Source organism: Poecilia reticulata, chromosome 15, assembly GCF_904066995.2.
Source record: "Poecilia reticulata chromosome 15, P_reticulata-male-v2, whole genome shotgun sequence".
In the NCBI taxonomy this organism is placed as follows: domain Eukaryota; kingdom Metazoa; phylum Chordata; class Actinopteri; order Cyprinodontiformes; family Poeciliidae; genus Poecilia; species Poecilia reticulata.
The window spans coordinates 7,330,612-7,351,932 of record NC_088844.1 but is presented as its reverse complement, the minus strand read 5'-3'; the positions used below and the strand labels follow the sequence as shown (position 1 = coordinate 7,351,932).

Here is a 21,321-nt window from a genome sequence, read left to right as displayed (position 1 = left end):
GTGACAAAATGTTGCTTACTGGTGCAAGTCCGGTAGTTTGTAGTTGGATTTTAAAATATATCTATATGTAATGCGCAGCATCAAACTGGATTTAAATGTGCTGTGCACAAAAGTAAAACTAAAACATACAGGATGTCGATCCTCCAGGACCCACTTTGGCCCTAGAGACTTTCTGCTTTTTAGGTAGTTGAACCATTGGGGAAATAAAACTTACAATTAGGTCCAGGCCTAAGACTGTAGTGAAGTTTCACTTCAAATAGCAGAAAATGAAACAACAACCATATATATAAACTGCTCTTGTTTTTTTTTCTCCCTTTTTTTTTGGATTTACAGGTTCCCCTGCCCCACAAGGAGGCGTTCGAAGGGGTCCATAAAGGGGAGTACTGGGGCGTCATCGGCTTCGGACAGAACTTCACCAATTACTTGACTAAACGGTAAGATGATGTCTAATGACATTACTTCATTTGAATACATCTGGTTTTGATCACACTGCGTGAGTCATCCTGAAGGTGTCAAATCTTGAACTCCGGTAGCTGAATACCAAAGTTTGGGTGAAATGCACAAAATATTAATATGATACTATTAATATCATTAATAGTATTATTACTATTAATGATGTTAATTATACTGAAAAAAAAATAGACATAAAGACCTAACCGGAGTAAAATATAGATATAGAAAAATATCATTAAACGACAATAAAATCAGAATATGTTCCTGAAATTAATTTTAAACTGGTTTAAAAGTAGAAGTACAGCAGTCAGTCAGCCACTGATTATTATTTTCTTGACCAGGAATCAACAGATCAAATTAAATAGATTTTTTTTCTTTCATTTGTTAAATGCTTCAAAACTTAAAGACTCTCAATTTTAGTTTGTAAATGATCAGATAATGATTGTGTAATTTTTATAATAACTAAAGGTAACATAGTTGCTTGATTGTGCCTGGAAAGTACACAGTACAGCCCCTTTAATGTTTTACAGTCCTTGGAAATAATATTCATAATTCATAAAATGCAGGTCACACCTCAAAACCGCAGAATATGTGCGGTTTTGCTTTGAATGACTGTTAACATGGAGGGCAAACACATTATATCACATTATGCGTTTATTTAAACTAAAATAATGTCATAAAAGAATTATAATTATCTTTAACAAAAGCAACTTTAGCAGACGATCTCTTGTTTGACTGATTGGTCGTATTAATTCCTCTGTAAGTCGTTCTGTTTGTTTTGGAGAGCCGAGTGGAGCTCTGTGACGTTCGTAACTCTACCCCACCCTTCGCTAAAAGCTCTCGCGTTTCTCCGCTCGGCTATTGTTACATGTCAGATACTCATCTACTGCCATCGGGAGTCTCCTCCGCACTTCTGCAAGATGCGTACAGTTTCCTGCAGAGGTATTCGATCCCCTGGGTGTTTTTCACATTCTGTCATGTTATGATGCCTTAAACTTCTCCATTGTCGGATAGAGGAACACAACGCAGCAGTGAAGAAGAGCGAAAGGATTTGTGATTATTAAGTTTAGTTGTTTTGTTTTGTTTTGTGTTGTTATGTATATATATATTCAGCCCTTTTCACTCAGAATTTTGTAATTGGAGCCACACTTCGACTCCGGTTACAGCGCCGCATGACATAATAGTGTAATAAAATTGGGCTATAGACATAGAATGTAATAAAACATAATTAAGACCGCATTATGTAAGTCGGTGCAAAATGTAATAAAATCCTTGAACGCATTTTTGAATTGTTTTGCTTTGAACGACGTGTAGGTTGATACCGAGAGTTCTGGTCTGAAAAGGAAAATAAGTTATCAGAAGTTCATTTATTGGCCAAAATTTCAATTTAGAAGGATCTACAGCATGATCAGAATTATAATTATGAACACTAATATAAATATATATGTAATAAAACATGACTGAACAGCTACCTGTAAAAAAAAAAGTTTCTCCTGACTCCATGGTTTAGCTGCATTTATTGAAAGCTTCTGAAAACACATGTTTCTCGTCCTGTTTTCCTTCCCTTCCTCTCCTCTGTCACCATGAGGGTTTCGGTTTCACAAACCGGTGCTCTTGTTGTTGTTCATCTGCAATGGCCAGGATGCTGTGAGTCAAACAGGTGTTCAGTCGTCATGTAAACACCCTACTTACCTACCTGCCGGTTCGGACCGGCTCTGCTGAATCACGCCGCGGTGTCAAACAAAAAAAAAAAACGAATTCCAGTAGCTCATGGCTAAAGAGAAGAAAGTTCACCACACACACATTTACGTACTGGCTTGGAGATATATGTGGAGATGTATGTGCAGGAAACCACCTCACCGGTCTGGTTGTGAAACTTGTTACCCTGCCGTTAGTTTGACCTTTCTGACCTTTGACCTACTATATGTGCAGTAGGGCCGCTCAGCAGATATCAACATGATTGTCCACAGCTGAAAGGGGAATGAATGTTTTGTTTATAACCAGACATGTTTTTATGGGTAATGTGGTTTTCAATCAGGCTAACAATAACAATTAGTGAGAAAAACAACTTTAAAATGCTACAACTTAACATAACTATACTTCCTGATTATCCTACCAGCAGTAAAACGATATGCCAACATTGTTTGTTTTCTTGGAACTATTTCTCTTGAGTCTCACTTTGAGTCACTAAAGTTCATCGGAGCTGCTGTCATGTGAACATGAGTCAGAGTCCCCAGTTTTTGTTTTCTGTGCGCCGGATTTGCAGGTCGCCATTCTGGTCCTTCCTGTCCTTAAAACACCTAGGCGGGTTCTGGGTTTAGGGGGTCAGCCAATCAGACGGCGGTTTTCTCTGAGCCACGTGGCGCTGATGTGACTGACCTGCTCGAGTAAAACAAAAGGTGTTCGGCTTCCACGTCCTCTGGCTTTGACAAAACAGGGTCGCATGCAGGGTCGCAAGCAGATTTGAAGGCAATTAGCCTTTAAAGGTGTCTTTGATGTTTTAAGACATAGATTTAAAATACACACCCACGTGTAGAATATTTGTTTTTTCTAATGAAGCCCCCTCTGTCTTACTTATCAGTCCTTCAGGCATATCAATGCTCCTAGACTCAAGAGATGAGCCAGTGTTGTGTGTTCTCTGAAGAGAAAATGTAGAACAGGTCTGTATTTGATGTGAATTTTTGGGGGTTTGTTACCAGAAGCCTGTCATTAGCACACAACAATTAATATAACCGATGAATGGGCCAGCCAATAAATTGGATCAATTTCCTTCATTTTAGTTGATCGGCGATCATTCGATAGTTGAGAAACCGATCTGATCTACCTTCCTCTGTTCTGCTGTGAGAGAGGGCCGACTGACAGACCCACCCACCGCATCATGACCGCACGCTCACAGCTAACAATAATCACCACACTGCTGCCAACTTGGCAACAAGGTTGCCATGTTTAGCCACTTTTTACACAACAAACATCAGTATCATTTAAAAAGGCAAAATGATTATTTTTGCTGAAATTAAAATGCAATTTATATGCTGAGCATAAGTTTATAGCATGTTTTCAGTCTGAGTTAAAAACATGTCTTGAGTTTTCTCTGGTTGGACGGAGATGTTTATCTGTAGATCTATTGATTTGACTGAAAGCAGAAGAAGTTTGGCTGACAGACTCTCAGACTCGCCGTCGGTGGAATATTTAGCCTGGCTGACCTTTCAAGTTCCTGTTTGGTGAAACAGACCTGCAGCTACACACTCATCCCTTAATGCATTAATTACTACAACCGTTTATATTTTAATAAAACATCACCTTGATATTTAATTAGAGCTTAACAAAAGAAGCAAGCGAAGAGAATATCCAGAAACAAAAAGCATAATAAGCAAAAGATCGGTTTGAAAAAAGAGTAAGATGAATATGAGCTTATTTTTGACTTATCCCGGCATTACCTGATTATTAGCTGCATTACAATAAGGAGAAAATAATCAATCAATCAAGTTTATTTGCATGGCACATTTCAGCAACAAGGTAGTTCAAAGTGCTTTATGTCATAAAAACACACAAAAAAAAGTCAGAATAACATCGTCCCGTCACCAATTTGAGTCTGTCGAGTGCCACCAGCAAAATCATGAATACACATCAACTATGTTGGTCAGTGTTCCATTTATTATGGTTATAAAGCAACTCTAAACAGGTGGGTTTTGAGCCTTTATTTAAAGAAACCGTGTTTTGCAGAATTCTGCAGCGGCAGGTTTCCAAGGAAGTGATCGACGGAGGATCGGTGCACGTCTGGCTGGACCTGACCAGTGAGACACACTTTTGTTTTTAGTGTTACTTTTGTTCGCTTTGGCGTAAAACATTGAATTAACCTGAAGCTTTGTCGTTGAACAGATCGACAGATCGGCCTCATGCTACAGAAGCAGCTGCACCAGGCGTTTCAGGTACAACATGATGCCTCAACGAAAGCTGGATAAATTTCACCGAATGAGTGACCTTCCTCTTTTAATGTCGGTTGTTATTCTTGTTCCCCAAACTTTTGTTTTACCAAACAGAAACTATAAAATTTCCTGCTTCCTGATCAAACCATTGTTATGATTTTGTGTGAGGTCAATATCAACATTATTTATTTTCTGTCTGCAGGCCTTTGTGGATTATAAAATGGGCGCTTTGGCGTACCTGGCTGCTCTACCGATAAAAGTAAGAGACCGTAAGGAAAATTACATAAGAACATATAAATTATGGGTAATTATCGTATCATTAAACACGACACGATAAATATATTTTATGATATTTATCAATAAGTATCACATTTAACAATACTTGTATTGTTAAGTATGACGGAAAATTATTTTCAGTCACTCATTGTGGAAAGTTTCTGATCACCATTTGAGTTTTGATTTATCGTTGTCATGATAAATGTCAGTTAATAAAAATAAATGCAAAAAACAAAACTGACAGTTTGGGAAGAAATGTTCATTTTTGCCATTTTCTCCACTAAAGTTACAATAAATATCAGTAAATTAGAAAATATGATTAAATGCAATTGCTGAGTTTTGAATGTTTTCCTAGAGCAATAGTTGCGTTTGTGGCACTTTGAATGTCGTGCCATGCAGAACTTTTATACCTAAAAGGTAATAAATAGTTTTTTTTATTTCTATAATAATCTTTATCGTTATCACAATAGTATCACGGTAAAATTAGAGGTCCATATCACCCACTCTAATCATCAACAGTGTGAGATGGTTGTGCTGTTTGCTGCATCAGATAGAATGAAATCCTTTCTGGTCATTTCCTAGTTTGAAGAGCCGATCTACGGAAGCCTGGACATGGATTTTACCACCTATGTGACTCCAGGAGCTGTCCTGAGGTCAGTGATGAGCGGGCCGCTCTGGCTTTGTGTTGTTTGCGGCAGAATTTATATATTTATGACCTTTACTATGGCACATCACTGGGAAACACTTAAAGGAACAAATCCCTCTTTGTCTGACTGGCCTCTGTTCCTGCAGCATCTCCTTCTACCTGGCTGTGGGTCTGACGGCGCTCTCCTTCGTCCTGGAGAGGAAGGAGGGGCTTCTGGACAGGTGCTGGGTCGCAGGTGAGAAACCAAACCTTCATTTGCTCTGATAGCAGCACACAAGTTCATAAGTCTCAGTTTCAGCTCTTTGCTCATGTTAGGAATCATCGTTACCTTCAGAATATTGGGAATCATTAACAGGGAGGGGCATTTTTTGTATCGTTTATCATTTATTGTGAAAAATCTTTTCTCACCATTAGAATTTTGATTGTTGTCATGATAAATCTAATTTAAAGCTAATCAAAGACATGATTTTCAACTATTTTAGACACTCAAAGTGGTTGTGGAGAGCATCCATGAATAAAGATTTCTCTCAGCAGCAAAGCGGTCTTTTTATTTTGCACATGTTAGATAAGAAGTTTTGGTGGTCGCCTTTGAGCCCCGGTATAAACATAGTGTTTATTTTCAAGAAATCTGTGGGAAGAAAAAGACTCCATCACTTGATTATTTTTGTTTTATTTGAATAGAATTTGTTTTATTTAAATCTTTATTTGAATAGCACCTTTGAAAGTGAATGCAAGTGAATGTGATCCATTACTAGAAACAAGTGAAGACTTTATTTATATAGAAAAAAAGAAAAAAAAGAATATAAAATCAAAAATATTTCTAACACTTAACAAACTATTAATTGGACATTACAAATAACAAATAAATACAAGTGAAAATGCCAAAATAGATAAAAACATAAAATGATACAGAATTTTAGATTTTCTACAAAACCTAAAATTTAACATCCGACATCATTATTTTTCTGAAAAATTAAAGCTGGTGTTATCAGTAACTATAGTGTATAAAAGAAGCTGGATTAAAGTTCGTCTTTATCTTACTTTTTTTAAAAATGTGATGCTTTTCACAGTTTGGCTTAGAAAATAAAGTGGTTGTTAACAATCTCCAGATCTATTGAAATCTTTAAAAGTTGTAAAAGTGAGGCTGCCACGCGTGAATTGATGAAAATCCAGGCGACGCATCATTTCGGTGTAATTTGACACATGGCCAGTAGAGGGAGTAACATGATCACAGTGAGGGTGAAGACGAGGGTGATGCCAACAGAAAACTCTGAACAATTGTATTCAATCGCTTCTTTTTTTTCACTTAGAAAAATCACACTCATTTTGGTCGATAATCTGATGAATCTGAATTTATTGAATTCATTGTTTGGTAGTGTTTGAACAGGATTTAGTTGTAGCAAGCTGTTGCTTTTCTATTCTACTGGCTCAAAGTGAGGCAGAATAGAATCGTAGTAAAGATGAATAAGAGGAGATTATTTCAGGGCTTAAATTTGACTTATTTTTCTTATTTATGTTTTCTTGATTTGATTAAGAAAAAAATGTCCTCTAATTTTATTAAATAGTCTGGAAATATACTGCTCAAAAAAATAAAGGGAACACTTAAGTATTCACTTAAGTGTTTAAGTGTTCCCTTTATTTTTTTGAGCAGTGGTATAATAATTTGGTCTCAGGTGGAAGTTGCCTCAAACTGCTATTCGGCAAAACATCGTGACAAAAGACATTTTCAGACAAGATAAAAATGAACCCGCATCGGAACGGCGTCACATCGACTGTTTCATTTTTAGTCTTTAAAAAGGTTTTCAGCTGCAGATTCATTAAATGCCCTTCTTGTTCTTCGCTCCACCAGGTGTGAGCTCCATGGAGACGATGCTGGCTCACCTCTTCTCCCAGCTCTTCGTCATCAGCGTTCAGATCATCCTGATGCTGCTCTTCGTCCTGCTCGTCTTCAAGGTTGGCTCGGGGAATAAACACTACACTAACACTACATTTTATTGATCTAAATAAAAAAAAAACAGTTTAGACCAAAAGAAAGATTTTGGCAATTCTCAGAACCGACGTCCTCCATCCAGAGCTTGAGCCAATTTGCAAAAAGAGCATGAGCTCTGGACAAACGTGTCAAACTCGAGGCTCGGGGGCCAGATCTGGCCCACCGTATATTTTTATGTGGCCCTTTAGACTCGTCACACTAAACGACATCGATCAGGTGCTCCAGTTTTTTGAGGAAATGCTCACAAAATCAACAGCTACACACATTTTTTTCAGAGTACAGCAAATTTTCCCGCCAACAGTCAAAAACATTGGATTTAAATGATGCCAAGTCCCACCTGAAGGTGGCAATAGTTCTCACTTTTACTACACTTCTGTTCATACCTGTCAAGTCTCCCGTTTTGGCCAAGAAAGTACAGTGTTTTGTGTTTCCTGCTGTGCTCCCGTAATAATATTCTCCTGTCAATTTCCCATATTATGGCAGCTACGTCACCAGTCCTCCACTCTGGCGCTAACCCCTTCTCAAAAACAATTGGGATCGCTGTTAAAAAAGATGTTCAGGGTTACTTAATTTGAAGAAGTACTTATCGAATGCAAAAACAGCTGTTTGTTCATACTTTAACAGAGTGTTATCAATGCATCCTGGCATAACTGGCCCTTTGAGAACATTCCTAATCTTGATTTGGCCCAAAATAAAAACGAATCGCAGCTGCAACTCCAACAGAAGGAGGAGTTGAAGACAAATCCACAATACACTCATAAATGTTTGTTCTGCTTGTCACATAAAAGCCCAGAAACCGTAAAAGTGAGAAGGAAGAAAAACAACATGACCAAAGTCACCCCTAACATGGTTTGGTTTTGACATGTGGGAAACATGTCCGACACGTTGGAGGTTAATAATTTGCCAGCCTTCCCAGGCCTTTGCCGGGGTTCATTTGCATTTTTACTGCGTCGACAAAAACTCTGACTTCACCTGTGGCAAGTTGCAGAGACGTAATTATGTTAATAAGAATCCACTTCAGCCAGCAAACAGTTTTTCAATACCAGCTGTTTGTCTGAGATTTATTTTCCATTACGACGGCGCACTCTATGAGGAATCAGCGTTTCTTCTGCGTGTGCAACAGAGTCTGACGGTAGTGAAGGTCGAGTCTGGTGTGAGAACAACACACCATTACAACACGAGTCTGGATTGATCCACTCTGTGTGTGTGCGTGTGTGTGTGAGTGTGTATAAAATCAATAGAGAAAGAAGCTTTCAAACTGAGGAGGACAGAGTTTGAAGTCCATCTCTACAAAAAAATGGCAAAACCCCAAAGTTCTTGAACACACGTCCTCAATAAACTCATTGTTTTTCTTACCCTTAACAAAAGCGTGCGTGTTCTCCTCTCTGTGTGTGTGTGTACATGCGTGTGTGTGTGTGAGTGTATATATGCATGGCTCAGAACCGTGTTAATTAAGGTGCTGAAGTCCAAAGAGAGCGCCGCTTCATAAATCACTTCCTGCATCGCCCGTATCCAGGGATCGCTGCAGGATCGCCACCACAACAGCCCGCGATTGCTGTGGCAACCGTGTGGTCATGTGGCCTCTGGGTGCGGGTCTATTTTTGTACGTTGTCAAGGGAGACGGATAGTGTCTTAGAGCTCCGAGGAGCAACACAAACATTCCAGTCAACTTTGGAGAGTTTATCACCTCGACTCCTCGCAGCTGAGTCCTGCCCAAAACTCTGCCTGGTTTTCAGGATTCTCGTCTCGCCTCTAAATATTTACTCTTGTCGTTTCTTGTATTTGATTTTTTTTTTTTTATGCCGTATCATTGGAAGATTAGAACGTGTGCATCCCTGCAGATCTTTATTTTTGCCTGTTCCCACATTGTCCTTTTCTGATAAAATGAACTCCCTAAAACAGTTCATGGAAGCATTTCCAAAGTATGTTCTGGTTTGCAATCATGGTCTTTCTCTGCATGAAATTGGGATAATTACGCTTCTAATGATAGGAATGTATGTTTTTGGTTCCTTGAGATACTCCATAATGTTCGCTTGGGGCAATTATTGTATCGTTTATTGTGATAAATTTTAATTTATTGTTGTGATGATAAATCCCAATTAATAATAATAATAAAAAAACTGTCCATATTATCAGAATTGTTACTTTGTTCAATGAAAGTATCAATAAATACCAATACATCTGAAAACACAATTAAACCCAGTTACTGTGTGTTAATCCTATAGAAATCCTGTGGTTTTCAGTTTGACTCATCAATATGATGATTTTTACACTTTTTACTGTTTTCTTGTATAGCTTACTAAATGCACATTCCCAAATCAAAAATGGCTCCGCCTAACCCCACCATTCACATAATCACTGTGATGACAGGGAGCAGAGGGACAGCCTGTTTAGCAATAAAACGCCTCACCACTTCACCACAGCAAAAAGGTGCAATAATGTGAAAGTGATGTATTTAGCATTTATGGGTCATTTTTTTTAAAGGACTTGACCGCAGCAGTGAAGGCCACCTGGCAGCTGCTCCACTTCACTCTGGTGGCGGAAAGAGTGGCTGTTTGAACTCTCTGTGTGTTTGTGAACGGTTAAACACGATAAACCCTTTAAAAAAACACACATTGATGCATTGTGTTTGAGCTTGTTGCACTTCTTCGCCATACTATTCTTTTGCCCTCCTTGTTTTCACAGATGCCGAACGAAGGCTCCCTGTTTCTGGTCATATGTCTGATCGTGCTGCAGGGCGTCACGGGAATCTCCTTCGGCCTCGTCATCTCGGCGGGGATCGACGATGAGCAGAGCGCTAATCAGGCCGCCCTGGGCATCTTCTACCCTAACCTCATCCTGAGCGGTAAGCAGAGACTCGGGGAAAGTTTGTCGTAAAACCGCCTCACGTATCTGTCAGCCTGTCAGACTCCTAAAGCACAGCGGGAGACCGATTGCTCGAGTAAGTATGAGCCGCTGATTAAAGATCGTTGTGAGCGGGGTGTCGGCCAGCATGTGGGGACGATATTTGTTCAGAAGACGGGATCTGGAGATAGTTTAAGTGATCAACAATCATAGAAAAGAGCACATATTTCTGGATTTTGATGGTGAGGATACTGATAACAGGGCACACACATTGAGAATGTAAATGCCTGGTGATTGAATCCAAACAGGAAAGGCAGTGTCTGCCATTTCGTATTAAAATAAGAACCGTATTTAGCTAGGTGAGTATTTCTGAAACACCTGTCTCTCTCTGTGTGTATTCCTTGGACAATATATACTCGGATATACATTTAGCCTTCCTGTTTGCTGCTAAAAGTCTATGTGTCCTAGAAAATATGATTTCCTTTTAAATGATGCTCAACATTTTTATCCACTTCTCTAATACAGAAAATGGTTGACTTTGAGTTTTTGTCCTACAGTAAAAATAATTCCGACACAACAGATTGCTATTAGCCACCACATGGTTATGGATTGGTGCGGCGCGATCAGTGATTGGAAAAAAGATGTCTATTTCAAGTTTCTGTCATCTTGTACCAAACTGAAAATGAGGAAAACAGCAAAACCTACTAGAAAGAAAAAAAACATCCCTTCTTTGAAACCAAATCTAAAGAAATGAGTGATGACTTGAAAGTTTTCAGTCGACGATGTAAATGTTTAAAAATGTTGTTTGCTATCAGAATCCAGACACGAGCTGCATTTTTTATTTACCCGACATCTTACCCTGCGTCCTCTCTGTCCTGTGCTGCAGGTATCATCTGGCCTGTGGAGTGCATCCCGTATCCTCTCCGCTACCTCAGCCTGGCTCTTCCTCAGACCTACGCTTCCGAATCCCTTCGCTGCATCATGTACAGAGGTAACATTTGTACAAACATTGACACGACTGTCGCGTGAGGCTCGGGTCAACAACTTAATTTCTAACTTCATCCACATGAGCATTGGATCTAAATCATTTATCAGCCTTCGGTTCTGGGTAACTCGGGTTCCTTGAACGTAACGTAAGGCTCTTGCTCTGTGTGCCAATTTTTGTCATGACCTCACTTCACTTTGAGGAATATATTACCAAACAGCTGGAAGTAGTCTTCCTTTGCTTAGACATGATTTTGACTCAACTGTCTACAAATCTTGAAGATATTTCGGGTCCTTCACCTCCACGCTTGTCTTGATAATTTTTTTTCTATTGATCTTTAATTGGTATTTGATCTCTGGTATTTGATTGTCCCGTTCCAGAAGATTTGTAGAGTTTTCTTGGCCGCATGTCTAAAATCCGTCTACCTTAAAAATCCATCTCTGGATAATTTTTTTGAAGAAAGTCCCAGCACATTCGCCCATTCATTCTTTCTTCAGTGGAGAAGTCTGTCTGACCGATATGCTGAAAAACAACCCCACTCCGACTCCATTATCTTCTCACCGTTATATATTGTTTCTCGGACGATCTGTAGTGCCATTTCCACTGCAAATATGTTTTTTGTAAGGACGTCCAAATAGTTTGAAGAACATACACAGCAAGTAATTGATTCGCTTGTCCAGATGTTCTGAAGCGAATTTTAAACAAGCTTCATTGTGGTTTTTCTTCAATAGTGGAGTCTTGAGTAGTGAGTATACAAAAAATGCCAGGGCTGTTGAGCATATTTCTTACCGTTTACTTTAAAACATCCGCTGATAACAGAACTCTCTGAGCAAATTGTTGTTGGCTTTTCAGATTTTTTGTTTGACTTGTTTGCCGGAAATGTAATTTTAACATGTAGCTAACTCGGTAATCTTCTGCCCAGGCTGGGGTATGTCCGAGATGATGGTGTGGCGAGGTTTTGCCGTCACCCTGGGCTGGAACACGTTCTTCCTGATCCTGGCCACCGTTATCCTAAAGCTGAGAACGTGACATCCTCCGTCCCCTCGGAAGACACCATCCTGAGCGGAGGTGGATCAGGAGCCGACAACAATCCTTGGACCTCCCATCTGTAGAGGAGGCAAAGCAGAAGAAATAAAGAGGAAAAGGGGAGAAGAGAGGAAGGGATCTCCCCCCTACTGGTCGTCTCTCTGACACACACTAATACACACACGCTGTCTGATCCTGCACCAGTTGGTTTGGTCTGTTCAAAGTCTAAATTCAAGATGCTGCAAGTAGAAAAAACAAAGTAGCAGCAGTCGATGTTCGTTCGCATTTCTACGTGCGTTTTCTCGAAAACCTTCATCCTGTGAACAGCCACGAACCAACTCAGGGTCACTTTTTGTTTCTTCTTTTATTTTGTTTTTGCCTTTTGACTTAATGCCGAGAGATTTTTCTGTTTTACACTTTAGAATAAATGAAGGCTGTATTGTCTGTTTTTTGATATAAAAAGAGAAAACATATAAATATGTTGACTGTAACAGATGGCTATTTGAGGTTCATGCCGTCTGTGCTACAATGAAGATAAGACGGGCACTGGAGAAAATGAAGGAAACTTTAAAGAGGAGGAGCACAAAAATGAGAGAAACGTCTCTTTTCCAAGCAGGAAATTGAGATTATTGCACAATGAAATGTGAATGTAGAAGGAAGTAAAAAAGTGATGATTGCTTCTTATTTCCTCAGCCGTGAAGGCTTCTTCCCACAGCGTCTCCGTTTCTCTCACTGCTTGCTTGGTGTGTTTACGTTGAGCCCGCCGTTCCCGTCTGATTACGAAAGGAAGCGGTAACTGTTTGGTCTCGCTGCGTAACCAGGTGCTCAAAGCGTCATTCTTCTTCAGCTTTGGTCGATGGTGTTCCTTATAACTTTGTGCCTGTATCTCCTAATGGAGGGAAAATGTTAGTGATGGTGAATTAATTTTTTTATCTTTTTTCTGTCCTGCGACCTGATGTTTTTCATGAACTCTCTACTTTGCCGGACAGAGTGGGGGCTGTTCTCGAGCTGTCAGCATCCATGCTTCTTTTTTTTTTCACATAAAAAAGGAAAAAAAAAAAATAAAATATATATATATATATATATATATATATATATATATATATATATATATATATATATATATATATATATATATATATATATATATATAACTTTATATTTTATTACTTTTTTCTTAAGGAGTCCTAGAAAATCTAAGCACACAGGAGTGAGTCTTTTGGGGGTTAAATACAGAGATGGTGTTAGTGCCGTGAGAAAAAAAAAATGTGGGAAAGTTTATGTCAGACAATTTTTTTCCATCCTGCTGATAAGGTGACAAATATCTGTAGTCGAAAAGCCACATTTTGAATGACGTATAAAGGTGGTTTGAGATGGATTGGTTTTTATGGGTGGGATTTGTACAGTTATATTTTGTCAAGGTCTAAAGACAAACCTAAATTGTCACTAGAAAAACACAGCTGTATTTATTTTTTTAGTAATGTGATACCAGTGAGCCAAACTTTCTTCTAATCTTTAAGGTGGTTTTGCTGGACTGGTGAGTTTTGTTATGTGCAATCCGGGTCGCCACCCAGATCAGCACAATGTAGGGGGCGGCCCGTGTGACAAAGGGGGAAAACACTAACATTACTTACATCCAGAATTGGTTTTCTGTCACTTATTTGCATGTCCAGATGTGCAATTCAAGCGCTGTAGAAATCTGAAAACACGGCTGAACTGTAATGGCAACGCAGTCGTGATTCGAAGTGACTCGGCTCTCAACTGAAGGGCTACTTCTCTGCTTTTTCAGAAATCAGGAATCTGATTGGGATTGAAACACAGATTAAGACTCATGAACTCTTTGTTTTCGAAACTGTAAAGAACAGGGCTCACCTCTGATCAGTGTTTCTCCAGCCCTTCTGATGGTTTTTCAGTATTTTTCTTTGCAGCTTGACTTGGTTTCCGTCAACAATGAGCAACATTTGAAAGTGATGAGAGAGATGTCTCGTCCTTCCGTTTTCAGCTGGGAATCACCCCTTTGGCAAATTTTACATGAGGCGAATTTTACATTTTGCAAATGTGGCAAGCAAAAAACAATAAAACGAACTGCCCAAAAGATCTGGTTTAAAATGTGTTCCTCGCCAAGTTTTCTACAACGTGCAGACAGGAAACTACTTTCCTGTCTGAATCGTGGAGACGTTGTGTGCCTGAATGTTTAATAAGTCACACTTAAGCTGTCAGTTCAATTCAGAAATACTCTACTAATAACAAAGGGAAAATACATCAGCTGTACCCGACTATTTCTCTGAGTGGTCTGGTGAAATCAAGCTAAACCAATGAAAAACCATCTGAGAGCCCAGAGAAATGTTGCTAAACCTCACCTTAAGACATTAGAAGAAAGATTGACTCATTGGGATGAAAATGTAAAGAAATGACACATGACTAAATGTTTGCAAAGTTCTGTCCATCCTACTTCTTTTTTTATTTTTATTTTTAGAAAGTTTACTCAGAGGATAGTGTTAACAATCTCAATCCTTTGTCTTTGGAACCAGCATCACATGTTTGTGCCAGTTGAAGATTCAAAATGTTTACAATTATCTGCATATAATAAATCTGAGCGTGTTTTTGCTAGCGGTGGTTTCTCTAAACACGTGTTCCTGTTTGGGTTATATCGGAGCAGCCTCTACTGTGAATGAGTTTTATTCTACTGAAAATGTTGAGTTATTGTTTGATAGAACAAGGTGATCATATGCTCAGACAGAATCATTAATAAGCTACTTAAGGATAATATATTTTAATATAATAACGTTTTTGTGCCTCGGTCTGATCCTATCACAATATTGAACTGTTGTGAAACATATTTAGAGGGGTGATCTGTCTCTGGGTTCACTGGTACAGCCTGTTTAAACATTATTTTATGTTAAGAACCTATATTTGGACTGTCAGGTTATCATTGCCAAAAAAACTTGTTTAAATTTTGTAATACGGTGGTGATGTTTGTTCTAATTTGCTCTCTCTTTTTTCTTTTTTTTTTTATGAAATAACCTCGTGTTGGAACTGATTTTGAACATACACACCCTTCAAATTGGAAGTCCTGCCCAATATTTGCAAAAACACTGTTAAGGAGAAGCCACGGCGAGGAGTCTGTTGATCCAAAGTTGCCAGTTTTGATTTAAAATGTGACTTTCCTTTTTTCTTTTCTTTTTTTCGGTTAAAATGTTGCAGATAATGTAAGCGGTGGCGTGTGCGTCCACCCGTGCTCTGTAGACTCCAGTCGACTACCTCCGCCGTCTCTCCCTGAAGGGCGCGTGAAGAATTTACACTCCTGTGTTGTGACTTGTGTGCGCTGCGACTGCAGACACGCTTGGATGAAGTCCTATTTGTTAATTCTGAAACAATAAATAATGTTGAAAAAATCCCTCTTTGTTGTCGCTGCTGATTTTGCTGTTGCAGAAACACCTGGAGGTGACGGACGGCAAAGGCATGCAGTTACATCACACCTTGCTTGCTTGATTGTGTGGCCCGTTACCATGGATTCGTTTTTGATCTGTCCCTACCCGACTGGTTATGGCTGGTTGTTTGAACTCTACATGTGTAACACACGTATTGTAATCACATCAATCTTTTTTTTAAAAAAAATTGTCTTTTACATTGACCTAAGTGGGTCCATAAAAGTCGACGGCTTATTATTAAAAGAAAACTTTGCACTTAACAACATAAAGTTCAATTAAGAGGAAGAGAAACCAAATTCAATTAAGAGGAAGAGAAACCAAAAGAGAAAAGTTAACTGGAGCTAATTAAATGTATAACAAAATTAAATTAAAACCAACCTCAGAAATTACAATGTAAAGATACTAGCCTTTAATTCCCTTAAGATATCCAGTAGTTCTCAAAGGTCAGCACATCACTGTTAACTTGTCAGAGACCATGATGAATATGATTTAGAAATCCAGCTTTGATGTGACATTTATCCTGTACCATTATGTGTCAAACTCAAAACCCAAATTTGGCCCCCGGGGGCAAATTTGGCCCACCATAGCTTTTTAAGTGGCCCTCTAGACTCCAAATTATACCACTAGGTCACTCCTGTTTTTCAAAAATTTGAAAAATACATACAAAATCAACAGATCCCCACAGTTTTTTCTGATTTTTACTTCAAATTTTTCTCAAAATTGGTCAAAAACATCGGGTCTAAGTGACAGCTGCCTCAGCTTTACTTGGTGTCAAGTTTTAGTCCGTGATTGATATGGCGATTAATAAAAAGTCACATTTAATGTCATACATTAAGGCAAATATTGTACAAATTCCATACAAATATTTCTAAATAAGCACCACAAAATCTGTGATTTGGATTTCAAAAAACAAAAATAATCAGAAAATCCTGCAGGATCAGTGTGAAAAGAAGATCAGTAATATTTAATTTTAAGAAACACTTATTGAATGCTGAAACAAAGAGCTATTTGTTGATATTTTAACAGTTTAATTGGTTTTATCTATATATTCTGGCACAACAGGCCCTTTAAGAATATTCAAATTTTTGATGAGTTTGACACGCCTGCATTAAACAGAAAACAAATATTTTAGTTTTTTGTAGTTTTTAACCAAATTCCTTATTTTAACATTTTTAAATGCATTGTATACCACTGTAACAAAATGTTTAAGCTACTTTCTAGCTAGTACAAGGAAGTTCTTCTAGCTTAGCTTAGTGCCTCGTCACTTCCAAGTTTCTGGTTTCATTCGTCTTGTTTTCTGAGCATCCTCCGTCATCTGTTGCATTTCACTTTTTTCACAGTTTGATCAAATCAAAGCAACTGTAGTTGTTTTGCGTGAAGAAAACTTGCTTCTGAAAGGGTTAGCCGTTCTCTGAGCGCCATCCCAAGAGATGGCAAGGACACACTCAGCTTACGAAACGACAAAATAAATGAAGTTAGGCTCATGAGGACAAGACTATAAAACTAAAGACAAGATTCTAGCAATGTGAAAACTGAAAATGCAAAATTTTGGGTTAGCAGAAATAGTTTTTTTCCAAATGGGAAATTATAACAATTACTAACCATTGTTGTTCAGTTTTACTAGATCTTTAATTGAGGTTTCCTTGTTTTCCCATCTTAGTGGTTTTCCTGAAGACTTTTTGTGTTTTCACTATTAAAATAAATGTTCCACTAATCTCCAATTGTGTTTTAAAGAATCTCTGTTAAACCCAAAACGATCCAGTTTAGATTTAATCAGGGTCAATATGTTTAGAGTTGAACTCGTGATGACGAGATTTAGAATAGATACCTCAGCTATGCTGTCTGTACACTAAACAAACCCAATTTGGAGCGCGCATCTTTCTGTTACATTTTAAACAATCACAGTTAAGTGTGTGTTTCAAACAATGAAAGTCTTTTAAGCATTGTCCTCCTGCTAGAAGAAGAATGAAATGAGAGTCTGGTTGTCTGTCCACAGTCATTTACAGTGGTTGTTGAGCTCAGTGACAACACCATTTCCAATTATAGAAAATTACAGCGTAATTACATTCAATGACACCCTGCGGATTATAGAAACCTTAGCGTTCATGCAGCTCGGTCCCAGTTTACACATGATGCAACGTGGACAGAATGTACAAACAATTTGCTACAGTGAGAGTCATACATCCAGCAGTGATGAAAGTGAGCCACATGTTTGCCAAGCTTTCATTTATGGGGAATTCTGCAGTTAAATGCAATTTACAACTGTCCACATCTGGTTCGCATCAGCTCCAATCATTCTAAAACACATCGTATGATTATATTTATAAAGCGCTCAATTCTGGGACGCACAAGGACTCGGCTTGTACTCAATTTCCTCAGTTTAATTGCTGTACCATTCAACAATAGATCAGTGAAATCAAAGAAACGCAGTTAATATAATAGGTGGAATATATGATAACTTTTCTCATGTTGTTGAAAGTTTGTGAGGTGATTTCGTCAGTGAGCCCCAACCCAATTCAACATTTTTGGGAGCTTCATCTCTTCACATTGTGTACCGGAAAAAGTAATGTTGCGTGTAAAGTCTGAATGAATATCACATGAGTATTTGAAGTTCAAATTAAATCATTAATTTGAATTAATTCATCCAAGACCCTCTTTAAATGGTGCTATCTGAAAACAAGACCAACTCAAAGATATCCCAGCAGTTTATGATTACTCTGCCTTGAAACACTTTGGGATAGCCCAAGATGATGAGTCCTTGTGTCTATAATTTTCTGATTTATTGGAAAATTGGCGGTATACTTATTGGTGTCCTTTAAGGCAAGACCTTGAGGACACATTGCTTCTTTGTCAAAATCAAAAGAAATCAGAAAACTGTGTACCTCCTCAAGTTTGGCTCATCCTTAGGTACAATTTCCAGATGCCTGAAGGATCCATGTTCACCTGTCCCATTAATCGCTAATTAGCACTGAAAAGACTCGTAAAACTCATTTTGTTGGGCGATCCAGCTCACTCTGACGAAGACTCAGGTGAAAGGCATTCATGACAACTCTATTTAGATGCATGTCAGTACATTTTAAAAAAAGCTCTTTAAAAATATTTGTGTTTCTCTGCTGGTTAAGAAGCTGAGAAGACTTTGAATGTACGACAAAAACACAGAATCATATCAAATATTTTAGTCTAGTTTCTATTTGTAATGTGGCAAAACTAATAACTAACTTTTCATCAAGATATGGGAGCTTGTTATAAGTTAATATTAATAAAAAAAAAAAGTAGTTCCACTGGTAGATTATTTCACTTGTAACAAGACATTTTTTCCCATGTTAGAAGTGAAATAATCTGGTATCCAAAATCTAAATCATACACAAAAACCTTGAGTTTCTTCCGATACTTTAGATGTTCAATCTTTTATCTTTAGAATTCCCAACAGGAACTTAGATTTCATTTTTGCTTGTTGATGTTTAGTTTCTTTAATCAAATGCTATTTAAAACTACTAAAAGGGTAATTAGGAAATCTAACAGTGAAACATAGAATTCATTCTAGGGTTGTAGCGATACACTAATCTCACAATACAAAATGATACACCATATTCTGCTCACAATACAATATATATCACGATATTACCCAAATGATACAAGGAGTGATGTTGGTGACATTTTGTGACTGTTCCATAGACTTGGATTTAATTAATTCAACTGAATGTGCAACACTGGTGTAATAAGTTGTATTTGTTACACATTTGTTTAAATGTTAATTGTGTAGCTTTGTGTATTTAGTTATGCAGAAAAGGAATATTTTTTGTCTTATTCACTTATATTAGACAATGTAATTTATCTACTTCATTTCACTATTTAATTGTAACCGGTTGCTACATTGTATGTCATTTTTAATGTACATGTGCAGCTGGGTAAAAAAATGTCATGTGTGATAGCTGTCATTTCATTCATGTGGATTTGACATGAAACTAAGAAGTAGGAACTAAGAACTAAAATTTAATGTATCGATACTTGAGGATGAAAAATCAATACTTTCTGAGGAAAAAAATAGATGAATATCGTAGAATCGATAAAATTACACAGCACTAATTTATTCATTACTTAATTACCAATGTAAGGATTCTGAGAATATTTTTAATTTCACATCTTCTTCTCATTCCTGTTTATAAAGAATGACGAGAGGAACTTACTCCTGCAGAAAGATGTCGGAACTGATAAGAAAGTCAACATAAGATGAAAATCATATTTAGTATATAAATATCATTAAATAGCTTATCAAATACAACCTTTAAGCAGTGACTTAAAAAGGCAGACAAAATTAAATAAAAATCAATAAAGTATCTTTGAATTAAATTAAATTGAATCCAATTTCAAACAAATTTGGAGCTGGCATGAGAGGGAAAATTCCCACTCTGAGAAAAAGAAACCATTACCTCAAAAGCAACATGGGAAAGTCAATACACACACACACAGGGAAAAAAACCCTTTAAGTCAAGTTTTTGGTCATAATGACCATCATTACACCTGGAGGAAAAGAGGGGAAGTTTGCAAGCCTCGCCAACTGTGAGGTGTGTGCATTAAAAACACAGAGTGTTCTGATGCAGCAGAGGCTACTTTTGTTCACAAAATCAACAGCAGCAGAAGGAAACGGCATTATGTGACATCATGTTACACATCAGACAGGGAAATTACAGCTTGGCCACAAATGTGTCTCACAAATCCACAATCATCCTAACCATACCTGCAGATTTGTTACAAAATGACATAAAAACTAAGTCAATATTTTGGGGTAGTCATCATCAAGTCCTTATCTCAGTGTAAAGAGGTGCAAGGGAGTGGAAGACAGCGTCTACTTTTTCTGGTATTGGTAAAGGACAAATGCTTTTAGTAGTCCTAGCTGAACATGAGCAGGAAAAAGCTCGTCTGATTTATGTCAGACAGCAAGAGAAAAATGACTGCTTGTCTTTCTAAGCAGTATAAATCTGTGGTTTCAGCCTTATCTTTTGAAAGTGCTCGTAATCGCTTTACAGTCTTCATATCTTAAGGTTTGCAAGAAGAAGAGAAAAGAGTTTTGGGGCCTGTCTGTCTAACATGGGGCTGTAGGTATTTTGAAATCGTATCTTCCCTCAATTATCTGCAGGCCAATTTAGCAATGCAGTGTAACCGTCCTGCTTTCTGTATTGCACAAATAACCTTTGAAATAAATTCAAATGCACACTTGATCATGTGTAAGTGTTTGTGCATAGCAGCAGTGTTAGATGGTACAAGGTCATAATGTGGACAGTGAATGCATGAAAGCAATGCTGAATAGTAAAAATGTAGTCAGTTTTGCAAATGCCAGCACAAACACTCACGCATACACACACCCACACACACACACACACACACACAATCTTGATTCATCTGGTCCAGCCGCTCTGCTTTGTGATACACCAAACATTCAGTAAACATTACCCTGCGCATGGTTACTGTCACCATAGCAGCTCGGCTCGGCCCCTCAAACACAGGACAGCGGTGTTATTTAATATTTGGCTGCGCGCGAGCATAGCATGTTTGTATCACATAATCCTGTCACACCGGCGAACACTTGCTTTTTCTCTTTCTCTCTCTGTGGCTGGGCCCTCGCGCTCCTCCTACCCCTCACGTGCAGTTGAATAGCTGTTGCTATGTTTTCCTCTATCAGGCAAACATCGACAGAGACTGAACTGATAGTCCAGAGCTCACCTCCCGCCCCGCGGACCCGCACA

General features: G+C 38.2%; 1 protein-coding gene across 2 annotated transcripts in view; it reads left to right on the top strand.

Moving 5' to 3' along the window:
* abch1 (ATP-binding cassette, sub-family H, member 1) overlaps window positions 1–13,217 on the top strand; it is a 33,066-nt gene extending 19,849 nt beyond the window's left edge. For both annotated transcript variants that reach the window (XM_008428880.3, XM_008428881.3), the window contains exons 11-20: window positions 334–434; window positions 4,177–4,247; window positions 4,333–4,382; window positions 4,582–4,638; window positions 5,238–5,308; window positions 5,448–5,536; window positions 7,151–7,254; window positions 9,977–10,136; window positions 11,022–11,126; window positions 12,043–13,217. In XM_008428880.3, coding sequence (XP_008427102.1) covers window positions 334–434; window positions 4,177–4,247; window positions 4,333–4,382; window positions 4,582–4,638; window positions 5,238–5,308; window positions 5,448–5,536; window positions 7,151–7,254; window positions 9,977–10,136; window positions 11,022–11,126; window positions 12,043–12,149 — 915 coding nt within the window. In that variant the 3' untranslated portion in view covers window positions 12,150–13,217. The remainder of the gene's footprint in view (window positions 1–333; window positions 435–4,176; window positions 4,248–4,332; window positions 4,383–4,581; window positions 4,639–5,237; window positions 5,309–5,447; window positions 5,537–7,150; window positions 7,255–9,976; window positions 10,137–11,021; window positions 11,127–12,042) is intronic.
* Window positions 13,218–21,321: the final 8,104 nt, after the last annotated feature.